Source organism: Pundamilia nyererei, unplaced genomic scaffold, assembly GCF_000239375.1.
Source record: "Pundamilia nyererei isolate P.nyererei 1_Seehausen unplaced genomic scaffold, PunNye1.0 scaffold00189, whole genome shotgun sequence".
Taxonomy (NCBI): domain Eukaryota; kingdom Metazoa; phylum Chordata; class Actinopteri; order Cichliformes; family Cichlidae; genus Pundamilia; species Pundamilia nyererei.
In genome coordinates, this window is record NW_005187590.1 from 528992 (window position 1) to 541315 (window position 12324).

Sequence of the window (12324 nt, forward strand, 5' to 3'; positions counted from 1 at the left end):
GTCTCCGAAAACGTCGGAGCACTTTTGAAAATATGTGGTGTCCTGATAAACTGAGCAGATATTTGAAGTTTACACAGCTACATTCTCGCCTGAAAATATGTTAAACGTTTATTTTGTGACCCAGAAAGAATAATAAGAGTAATATTAAACTAACTAGCTGCCACCATTGTTGGAAACTGAGCAGGGCCACGCTATGAATTCTGGGACACAGTTTCTTCTTCAGATTGTTATTCTTGATGTTAAAACAGACCCTGACAAATAGCATTAAGCATTGCTTATCAAACAATCAGATATGCAAACAATTGTTCTTGTACTTCTTGATATTTTATAGCTGCTTCTGTTTTCTAGGCTTTTTTTGCTTGTTTTGTCTCCTCAGCTCTTCACTGAATATGGACGACTGGCCATGGAGGAAGTCTATGAGAAACCCTTTCAGGTCTGCCATACTATGGTCATTGTCCTTAAAATATATAAGGGAGGTTTCTTTTAATTTTAAAACAAGCTTTGTCTTGTTGTATCAGTACTTGTAAAGTCATGAAAGGAAAACATTTTGTCTTCATGTCTGTTCCTGGTCAAAGCTTCTAACAATCTTTTTCTTCATACCAGCACATACTGCTTGAGTTTTAACTGTTGCACACTCTTATCCATTTCTAGATGTTCTTCACCTGAAAGTCACACATTGATGTCCATGCTGAATAATAATTTAAATGTTGTTTTTTAAGAGACTGATGTTCCTAATCAGAGATTGGAGTTACCCATATGAACATCCATACGGCCTGGAGGGAGGGCGGGGCTTCTTGGATAAACGATTGCAGGTGAGTTGAATAATTAAACCCTAACAGCCTGACTTAATAGATCAACAAAGTCACGTGGCAGTGGATGTAAAGCAGGTGGAAACTGCCTACCTACTATATATAGAGGCAATCTTCTGTCGAACATCTCCACGGTTTTTTACATTTCACATTGTTTTAATTTGTTTTAAGTGCAGTAAATCAGATATTAACTGAAGTGCCTGGCTTGTGTTCAGGTGAAACAGAACCAACACGAGGAGCTCCAGAATGTCCGCAGACACATCCACTCCTGCTTCTCCAAAATCAGCTGTTTCTTGTTGCCTCACCCTGGCCTCAAGGTGGCCACCAATCCTCATTTCGATGGGCGGCTCACAGGTATAACAGAACTTGTAATAGCAAAGGTCAGTTCATCTTCTTTTCGTGTGTATGTTCTCTTCCTCACCCCTTGGAGGGTGGTATTTCTCTGTTCCTCAAGCTGGGCCCTCTCCCGATTATGGATGCTCCTGGATTGTTGCTCTGGCACTAACTAATCCTTGCCCTCCCTTTTTTTATTGCTCATCGACCCTCAGGATGCTTAGCTTTGGGTGGAGACCTGAACATTGTGAGGAGTTTTTGTGTTTTGACATCAATAGCGTGGCCACCTTATTATTCCAGCTGTGCTGTAGCCTCTGAATGTTCTGCGCTATAGATTGATATTTACATCAAAAGCTGTGCGAGAAATAGCATAATCACAAGTAAATCTGTCCATCTGTGCAGGTATTGATGATCACTTGTGCAAGTATATTTTCGTGCACAGAACTTGTGCACAAAGACGGCATCTCACACAAGTGGCTAGTTTATGAGGGCTGCTCCATTATGCTCTTGATGGTAACTCTTTGTTCTTGAAACCAAATCAAGCTCGCTCAAATCACCTGAGTTTTGACTGTATGGAAGCCCAAAAGAAAAGGGGTCCTAATGTGATTGTTCACTTTGGACAGTTAAGGTTATTGTGTTAAATTACACTGTGGAAGCAACACAAGAACTGTTTTAAACCACTGTCTATGTACCATTTACGATTTTGAAAATGACTTTTGCCAAATTAACTATCAGCAGTTATTGTTTGTAGTGTAGCAGTGGAAGTAGTGAAAAGTGTCATAGGTGTCAGTATTTTAATGCTTTAATCCTGAAAATCTCTCAGAGCAGAGGTACTTGCAAGGGCACAAACATGCAGGATGTCTTGGAAAGTAGAAACTCTTCCTTTTTTAATCCATGGCTGCTGAGTTCTATGTGTGCAGTTTGTTGAATTTATGCGAGTGGAGGAATATGTAATGTAATGGTATGTTACATGTTATAATATGTAACTATGCATGCATATAGTAGTAGTGAACAAACAGAGAAAAAATGCCGTGTGATAGATGTAGCAAAAGCAACTTCAGGAAGAATGAACAGAAGAAGCTCGAGAAAGGAAACAGGCTGAGAGAAGACCTATAGAAGACACTGAAGGTAATCGAAACACTCAGAGCAGTGACCCCCAAATTTGGGGAGCAGCTCTAGCACATTCCAGGAATTATATCAGGTTTCTGTGTCCAGAAGAGCGCAGTCCTAGGATAGTTAGGATAGTGCATAGGATCCTCGGGCTCCTAGGCCCGACCTGAGCTTAAAGGACAGACAGTTTGTTTCTGTTTTTGTATGTAATAATATAATATATTGGCCCGGTGGCGCCAGTGTCCGGCAGCCTCGCCTCTGTCAGCGCGCCCCAGGGCAGCTATGGCTGCAATGTAGCTGCCATCACCAGTGTGTGAATGTGTGTGTGACTGGGTGGATGACTGAATGTAGTGTAAAGCGCTATACAAATACAGGCCATTTACCATTTATTATATATTGGTAGGAACACTAGAGGGGTGAAACATCACCTTCTAGTAGATAGAGCAGTCGCACAAAACTTCAAGACCAGACTGACCTCATCCTGGATCGATTTTTTTTTGTTTTTTGCAACTCAACCAGATGCTTTTGGTAGCCATCAACAGTATTTTGGGATAATTCTTCTTGAATTTTGTGGTGAAGATTGTACTGAACTAATCAAAGCAAATAAAGAGTGAAATGACCCTGGGTAAGAGGGTGTAGGCATGGTAATCAGGGGCAGATATGAATATAATGATGAGCTTTGACTGTTCTGCTTTTTAGAATAATTATTCAAAGTGTTTTGTATACGTTTTTGTAGCCAGCTGTGAGATCAATATTTAAAATGTCGATGATCAGCTCTTCAATCTGTTTGGCAGGGAGTGCATGTTTATATGCCATCTTTGTGTCAGTGCAACCAAATATTACAACCCAAAAATAGTTTATAACTTTTCACCATGTTTTTCTGTAATGTTAATTTTTTTAGATGTGTTAGCTATTATGTGTCATTTGTTGTACCCTTTGTTTGTTTGTTTATTCTAATGTGAATTTCAATTTACAGACTGTGACGATCTAATTAATATAACACCTAAAAACCTATATTTGGTCAAGTCTTACTTAAAATGCGAAAATATGGATATAAAGGAACAACTTGGCTTGCTCAGGAAATTATTTATTTGCAGGAGGGATCTAATTGACCCCTCAGGGATAAACATGGAATGCACACAACTCAGTGCTTCTCCACCAGGAGAAGCTATTATACACTTTTTTTGGGGTGGGGGGTAAATATGTTTTTGGTGTGTCACTCAGATATTGATGGGGACTTCCAGAAGGAGCTGCTGAACCTCGTTCCAGCGCTGCTTGCTCCAGAAAATCTAGTGGAAAAAGAGATTGGAGGAGTCAAAATTACCTGCAGAGATCTGCTGCACTATTTCAAAGTGAGTTTACTCGTCAGTAAGTCATCTATGTAAGACTTGGTTGAAAGCCACAGAAAAAGCTATCCGTTTTGGTTGATTGTATTGTCAAATTTCTAAAAATGTTCCCTACCCTACTGCTGTATTTGCAGGCCTACATGAAGATCTATCAGGGAGAGGAACTCCCTCATCCCAAATCAATGCTCCAGGTTGGTTCAGCTCCTTCAGTTTCACTGTTAGATGGCTCCATCTCCTGGACAGTTTACATTATGATCTGTAATCAGAAGAGTAAGTGTCTCTGAGATTAAGAAGTGAATGGCGTCTGTTTATTATGAAGATTTTACATCTTCAATCAAGTATCAAGTTGATACATTTGCTTTAAAGGAAAACAACAACACCACATGCCTCAGATCAGGCTGCACTCAATCTCAGTTTAATTAAAAACTTTCTGTATTGATTAATGTGTGATAAAGATTGTTTCTGCACAATGTTTTGTCCTCTGGTTTTTAGGCAACAGCTGAAGCAAATAACCTTGCAGCTGTAGCAGGATCCAAAGACATATACAACAAAAGCATGGAGCAGGTAAACATATGGCATTTTGAGGGACATGGATTTAAGCTGATCTGGAGAGTTTGAGATCCAGACACCTCAGAACTTGGATGTCAGACTAAAGTAATGTAACTCCTGACTCTCAATTCTGATTGATTTGTGAAGAGTACACATATAACCACAAAATATGTGGTTAACATGAGTTTGTGCCAGAAGTTTGATCATTGTCTAAACACTGTTACTTCCTGTTCATTTAATCAGAGATCCAGGTTTTGTTTGATGAATTCAGTTAATTTTTTTGTTGTATTTCCTGTCCTGGTCTCAGATCTGTGGTGGAGACAAACCATACATTTCCCCAGCAGAGTTAGAGCGCCGTCATGTGGAGCTACGGCAGGCTTCCGTGCGGTGCTTCCGCTCTGTCAAGAAGATGGGCGGAGAAGATTTCTGCCGGCGCTACCAGGAGAAGCTGGAGGCAGAACTCGATGAGGCCTATGCCAACTTCAGCAAGCAGAATGATGGAAAGAACATCTTCTACGCTGCACGGACGCCCGCCACACTCTTTGCTGTCATGTTTGTCATGTACATAGTGTCAGTTGTCACCGGCTTTGTGGGCATTAGCTCTGTGGCCACGCTGTGCAACCTGGTGATGGGATTGGCTCTGACAGCACTCTGCATCTGGGCCTATGTTAAATACTCTGGAGAGTTTCGCGAGGTCGGAGGATTCATTGACCAGGTGGCTGAAACCCTCTGGGAACAGGTGAGAGGACAATCTTTGCATTACAAGTGGTGCAAATTTCTTCTAATCTTTATGTCAGTGAATGATTGATTAACTGATTGATTGAGTATATCAGCAGTGTTGGGCAAGTTACTTTGAAAAAGTAATTAATTATAGTTACTAGTTACTTCTTTAAAAAAGTAACTGAGTTAGTAACTGAGTTACAAGATTCTAAAAGTAATTAATTACTTGAAAAGTAACTATTGCGTTACTTTAAAAAATGTTTAACCCTCTGGGGTCCAGGGTATAATTGGCCATTTTTAACTACTTTTGATTTGCCCTCCACATTTTACCTTTAAAAACTATTTACTTTGCCTTGTTTGGTATCATTCTTTTCAGCAAAACCTCACGTGTCTGAATTTACAGTTATGTTTTCATTTTGACATTCTGTATTAACCCAGTTGATCTAAAATCAGACAAAAAAGTAGAGAAGGTTATATTTTTTACTGTAACAACCTCAAACATGTTTATTGAATCATATTTCATAACTTTAAATGCAAATATAAATGGTCAATTTCAAAATCCTATGCAAGTTTTGCAAACAACAAAGTTATTTGTGTCCATTTACCTTTTACCCTTTTTCAAATAACCATTTCAAACTATTTACATAACAATCAGCTGTTCTGCATTCAATAAGATGCCACACAAATTATTTGTGCCACTCCAAAAATGTCTGTCCACTATAAAGGAGAACATCACAGCCTGATACCTGCAGGTCTGACAGCAGGAGGTATATCACTCCTCCTGTTTTCTACCTGGAGACCGCAGTCGCCTCATTGTTCTGACACACAACGCAAAAATATTCAAAACGCTACACGCTAACTGCACAAGACAACACATTAACTACACACTCCAAACACACTAAACGTCACAAATCTCTCACATCTCAAAACTCGCTCTCTCTCTTTTTCTGCTGTCTTTCTCTCTCTCTCGCCGTCACTCCTAAAACGCCCCCCTCTTCCTAAACAGCCAAATGTCATGTTGCCATATCATTTTTGATTGGTCGTCATGGTGCATTTTTCCACCAACACCAAAGGGCTGTTTCTTGTTTTTTTTGTTTTTTGGTCATAAGCAGAGAGTGCTCGCTGCACTGTCCTTAGACAGTAAACGTTACAAAACTGTTGAGGAAAAAACGCCACGTATATATTGTTTATCATGACTCTGGTTTTACGTGGTCTATCAGTACAATTTAAAAACTGGCACCTTGTTGCTTTGTCATCTTGAAGTGGTCGTGTGATTGGCTTACCACGACTACTTTATTCTTCCTCAGTCAAACAGCAGCACTCATGCGATTGTTTTGCCCCCTTAGCTCCAGGTGTTGTGCCAAAAAGTCATCGTCTGCCAGAAAGTGATTGCCGCCTGCGAGAGCGCACGCAGCTGCTTGAAGCTGTAGCGCCCAGATTACTTACAGCTACTTTCGTACAACTGATATAAGATGTGGTAAGCTGAAGACAGCTTCAACCGTCTGCTTGTTGAAAAATAGTAACGCAACCGCACCGTATTTTCTTCTTAGTAACAGTAACGGCGTTGTAACAATAGGAATTATTAGTTAGATAACTTGTTACTGAAAAAAGTGACGCCCTTAGTAACGCCGTTACTTGTAACCCCGTTATTCCCATCACTGTATATCAGTATTTTTATGTAGGTTCTCATTTAGGTCATGGTATATCAATGTTTTCTCCCCACCTTTTATGCTTCACTCAAAAGTTTTCAAAAGTGAGAGGTGATTGCCATCATCAACTGTCTAAATTTTATTATTTAAAATTCAAGTACCTCTATTTGTCAGGAGTTTAACCTCCTAAGACCCGAACTCTTTCATGGCATGCATTTTTAATTTTTCTTTGATATTTGGGCTGATTGGGACCTGATGAATGTAAAAACAAAGAATTACCAGATTTTTTTTTACCTAATTTTTGTTTCTAAGAAAAATGAGATCTACATATGACGATATTTGTTTTGAATTTTGATAGAACAGTGGCAGTATACTGTCCTCGTAAGTGAATATCAGGCCCTTGTAGAGAAAAATTAAGTATTTTGGTCTAGACATCCCAAAATGTGATGTCCACATATGTGGATGCCAGGTCCTTGGAGGTTAATTTACTGAATATTTTATTTTTCAATATTTAAGCATAGAACACAAGAACAGTACACAATAAGGTGCAAGATATACGTAGAACTTCAATGAAGGTTCTGACAGCTTTGACTCCCAGATGAGATATATTTTGTGTGTGTACGTGTGCTATTAAATAAGTGACTGTTTCTGTAAGGCTTTAAAGGACCTTGAAGAAAAAATGTATGCAAAAGTGAGGTTTTTCTTTGTACTTCGATGTAATGTTTCCTGCTGCAGAAAAGATGTTCTGAGGATGTAGATTTATTTATAGTTATTTAATTATTAACTTTAATTATTAATATTAATAATAGTTCAGTAGCAGCCCCAATAAAGAATAAAATTAATTCTTCTGTAGCTTTGCTGTAGATTTGTCGCAGTCAAAAACAAATGGCTGTGAATGGGAGCAGCAACAGCTTGCTTTTTTTAAACAAGTTGAAGCATTAGTCGCAAGTGTGACTGACACTGATACATGGTAAACTGGTACATTTACATCGTAAATGGACTGGTTCATATATGGTGCTTTTCTACTGTTCCTAAGCACTCAAAGCATTTTATACAACTTGCCTCATTCACCCATTCGCGGCTATTTATACAGGCGCTTTTTTCTTTTTTCCAAGTAAGTGCTTTCTGTCAAAGAAACATTGACATGGTGCTCCAACCCACCTTCCCCAAATTAGCTTCACTACCATAGTTCTGACATTTTTGGTTTTTCTGTTCTTGCTTTTTTGATTAATCTTTCATATTTGCCCCTTAATGCTTCCAGAGGACTCCACGAAAGGTGAGCCCTTGCTTCACGTATATCTTTCCTTTTTTAATAGTTGCAGGACTAGGGAGATATGTTAGATTTTATTTATTTATTTATTTTTAATCACAATCAAAACCACTAAGACTTATCAATGAACTTTTTATTTAGATAATTATTTGAATTTCAGGAGCTTGGCCACATCTCATACACTCCCCTTCCTGTTCTCTGTCTATAATTGACCCCCTGCACTACGAATTGGTTGTGTTCTCATTTTTGTCAAAACACCCATTGACACCTATTGTGTGTTTTTGATGTGAAGGAGGTAGGGAGGCATAACATTTAGGACATAACAGTTTACTAGCATTGAGCATCAATTAAAATGTTAACAATTAGATTAAACAACTAGTAAGTCTGGTACTGACCAGTGACAATAATAACTAATGTCTTGATGCATGCTCAATCATCCAGAAAAGGAAATCTCTAAAGGTTCATTCTGTTATTCTGGACATGTCATTTTCAGCATGAGAAATGTTTTGTCACTCATCCAAGTGACTTCTTCAGTCTCACCTACCTGCAGGTTTCCCCAACATTTGTATAATCACTGAAATTAGCACCAGTGACAAACAATGGGCTGTCAAGACCAGTTTTAATGATCGTTAATATGCAAATTGTCATAACTATTGATCAATAACCATTGATCAATGGCCATCAGCACCATGGCAAAGATGGTGATCTTTCTCCACCTTACAATTCCGTGATTGCAACCATTCCTTAACTCTCTGTAAATTGTACTCATGGCCAGATACACAGAATCAACTTCTTGGAATCAACTTCTAGTGAATAATAGTTGTTTAGCCTTGTCCATCATTCCTCGAACCTGTCTATTACCGTCATTTCATGTCCTGCTGAAAAATAGTTGCAGTTCCATCTTTAGCTGCTCCTCCATTACCATTTTACTGCACAGCTGCCAAAGGAATGCTGGGTTGTTCTGTAGTCCTCCTTCATAGAATGCAGGTATCTAAAACTCTTAGGATGACCGCAGGCTAACAGATATCTGCTGAGGGAGTTCACATCTGCACTCGGGGGAGTGTAAAGACAGAGCACTACCAGGTGACTGATGTATGTGTCTTGGAGAAAATCCTCACAGTTACACCTACCTCCTGTTTAAAAGGCCGTCGGCTTCAACACACTGCATCAGGAAATAGGTCTCCAAAAGTGGAGCGTGCCCTGAGAGACTGTTTGAATCCACTGACTGGGATATGCTGCTGGATCCACATGATGAGGACAGTGAAGGGATTGCAGGCTGTCAGTGTGGACGCGGTCTCACCTGTCAAGACAGTACGCTGTTATCCTAACAACACCTCCTGAATAACACAGGAGGTCAAGGCTATCCTCAACGGGAAGAAGGTGGCCTACAGAATAAAGGATAGGACACAAGACGAGGGGTGGTACAATAGAGGAGACATTGGAGGAGCCAAGTAACTCTTGGTAACCTTCTTCAATCGGTATGACCAACAACCAACTGTCCCACCTCACTACAGTGCCCTCCCCCAACTCCTTTCTCCACATGACATTGCTGCACACTCCACACCCTGCTCATTGCAGTCTCTCTCCCTCACTGGCACCCTCACCTGACACAGAGGACATACCTCTCCTCCTCCCCTCCCCACAGTCCTCTCCCTGCATAACTGCAGACCAGGTGAGGAGAGAACTGGCTTTGACCCAGGAAGTCCCCCTGCCTTTGGGCCTGCTGTGTCCATGGCTGCTGCACAGTCAGGATACTTTTCCTGGACTTCTCTAGTGCTTTCAATATCATCCAGCCAATTATGTTCCAGGAAAAACTTGAACAGATTGAAGTGGACCCCTGCCTGGTGACCTGGATAAGCAGCTACCTCCCCGAGACACCACAGTATGTCAAGCTGAAGGACTGAGCAGCACTGGTGCACCGTAGGGCACAGTGCTGGCCCCTCTTCCCTTCACCCTATGCACTTTAGACTTAACAACTCAGAGATGTGTCATGCATGTCTCTGCACTCCTTAAACATCTGCAGGAAACTCCTGTGGATGTTCTACCAGTTAGTGGTTGCCAGCTTGATCTTTTACGTGGTGGCGTGCTGGAGGGATGGTACATCCAAAAAGGATTCCTCCAGGCTGGCGAAGGTAGGCTGGCTCTGTGGTTGGCATGAAGCTAGACTGACTCTCTGGTAACAGTGGCAGAGAAAAGTACTGTGGAAATTTCCTCTGCTAACTGTCATCAAACCACAGAGAAACCGGATCAGCGACGGGCTGCTCCTCCCCAGCAGCAGAACCAGCAGGGCTAAAAATTCTTTGTTCCCTGAGCCATCAAACTGTACAATTCAGGGAGAGGGGGAGGAGTAGCAGCAGGAGGGAAGGGCACGGGACGATGTTGATCCAGTGAAATAAACTAAACTTATTACCTCCAATGCTAGAAATCACAGCATGCTTCACTAGAGCTCAGTGTTCCAGTTCTCTCATCATCTCGAATTTCTTCCGATCTCCTCTCCTGACATTCCGTGGCATTTATGCCAGTATATCCGTCACGCTGACCACCAATTATATATTTGCAACAGTCTTTAACCTTTGTAACGTACAGTCATCACTTCTTGGTGATGCCTTCCTTGGGGATTTGCCCAAAACTCGAGCCATAATATGCATCATATAATTCCTTTTTTAATAATGTATAAAAATCCTTGTAGATAGATGCTGACTATAACTCCATTTGGTGGCACACCTGTCAAACTACTACACACCCAACATAAAGCTTTACCTATATTACTCCAAGATAACTTGGAAAACAGCTGTTATGGAGCAAGAGGCTAACACCATTCTTTGTACCAGGTTCTAAAAATGCTCTTTAATGCTGTGCAGCATTTTAACAGTCCATAACACTTTTAAAATATTCACCTTTAGACCCAGCCTCAAGTGATCCTGCTATATTGAGACAGCAGCTACCTCCTCTCCAAACAAGTCCAGTTAGCCTAATAAAATTTAACAAAAGTAAACTGTTTTGATTGCGCATACAGTACAGGAGTAATAATTAGTAGCTTTGATTTCATTACGTTATGTGTTGAGTGAAACTGAAATGGGCTTATTCATCAAATACTGATTTTTGAGGGGTGAGGGTTCAAAAGAAGAAAAAATTAAAACAACCCAGGACATCATTTTCACACCATAGAAACAATATAACAGTATAAAGCAGCTATTGTGGCATACCAGGTTGCCTAGCAACATTATTTGCACACATTTTGACATCAAGGCTGCTGTAAAATGAGCCAGAGCTGGCTGTATGTGATTGGTAAATAAATATTAAACTGTAATGGGATAAAAGATGAATAATTACTGCAGCGTTGAGAATGGGATTTTGAGCTGGAGCAGAGTTGGTCAAAGTGGAGATTGTGTTACCCAATGCATAGAGAACTTCAAGTCTGATGTGACCTCTTCCTTCTCCTTTTCCTCCAGATCTTCTCCAAAGTCTTTGAGGTGGCCCGAAGTCGAGTCCTGTTTGGAAGCTTTATCCCAACACCACGGCCCCGGCTCACCTCCAACAACAACATCAAGAAGAAAAATTAGCAGCACACCATGTTTTCCCTGTCATGTTGGGTTTTTTTTCCTCTCCCCCTCTCTCTTCCCTTTTCCTGTCACATCCACCTTCTGCCCTGTTTTAAAATGATTTGAAATGTATAAATAGATTGGTTTTTTGGATATAGATGATGGTTCCTCGCCATGCTGGCTGTGGGTTTAAGGGCACGCTGTAGTTCTGAACAAAGTGGTATGATGTATTTTATTCTCAACGAGGGTTATGATTCTTAGTGTGGGTGGCCATTCTTACACCATTATACCAGGTGTGGTTACCTGTCAAATAATGACTGCACATTATTAATCCCCGTTTATCTGAATGTATGTATGAAGAGCATGTCACCAGACCCTCCTCACTTCTCTCTTTGCGGTACTTCCTCTTGTCTTCATCAGGTTTCTGTGTCGCTGGGCGGCAATACAAATAGTTGTCACAACCAAAGTTTACAGTGTTACTCGTAGAAACTCTCTTAGTGTTTCTTGTGACTCTGCTGAACATATATCAGCCATAAAAACTTTCAATCCACATTATGTAGGGTGTATACAATAAAATAACCCTGTGACATGAACAAACATGATTTCAGGTCAGGGCTCCAACCAGTTCTCTTCATTATTAAGTGATTTTTAAAGTCTTACTTCAATTGAACCTTTTCTGAAAAAGATGGAAATGACAGTTATGCAGCAATTTGTTTGTTTTTTTGTTTTTGTTATTTTCTGAGGTTAAGAAAGGATTTTAATTTTATTATCAAGCTAGTTCAGATAGTAATCTATAGTTACCTTAATTAGTTTGTCTGGATCTGGGAAAGAGCTGAAAGTAAAGGAAGCAAAGTTTTGATAAAACCAGCTCAGCACTTAAGTATTCACCTTAGTAGAATGATCTGCAGGTGTATTGTACCGATTGACAAAAGACAGTGTCTGTCAGTTCTTTTTTTTTTTTTTTTTTTTTTTTTTTTTTACTGTTTTAAGTGGATT

The 12324-nt window shown here is 40.2% G+C and overlaps 1 protein-coding gene across 2 annotated transcripts in view; it reads left to right on the forward strand.

Annotated features, from left to right (window-relative positions):
* Positions 1–12057, forward strand: part of LOC102201770 (atlastin-2) — a 36349-nt gene extending 24292 nt beyond the window's left edge. The window contains exons 6-14 of one of the 2 annotated variants that reach the window (XM_005747109.1): positions 377–433; positions 720–812; positions 1025–1163; positions 3477–3604; positions 3733–3789; positions 4091–4162; positions 4455–4886; positions 7778–7792; positions 11239–12057. In XM_005747109.1, the coding sequence (XP_005747166.1) occupies positions 377–433; positions 720–812; positions 1025–1163; positions 3477–3604; positions 3733–3789; positions 4091–4162; positions 4455–4886; positions 7778–7792; positions 11239–11349 (1104 nt within the window). In that variant the 3' untranslated portion in view covers positions 11350–12057. The remainder of the gene's footprint in view (positions 1–376; positions 434–719; positions 813–1024; positions 1164–3476; positions 3605–3732; positions 3790–4090; positions 4163–4454; positions 4887–7777; positions 7793–11238) is intronic. The other variant, XM_005747110.1, reaches the window with a different exon arrangement.
* The last annotated feature ends 267 nt before the right edge of the window (positions 12058–12324 follow it).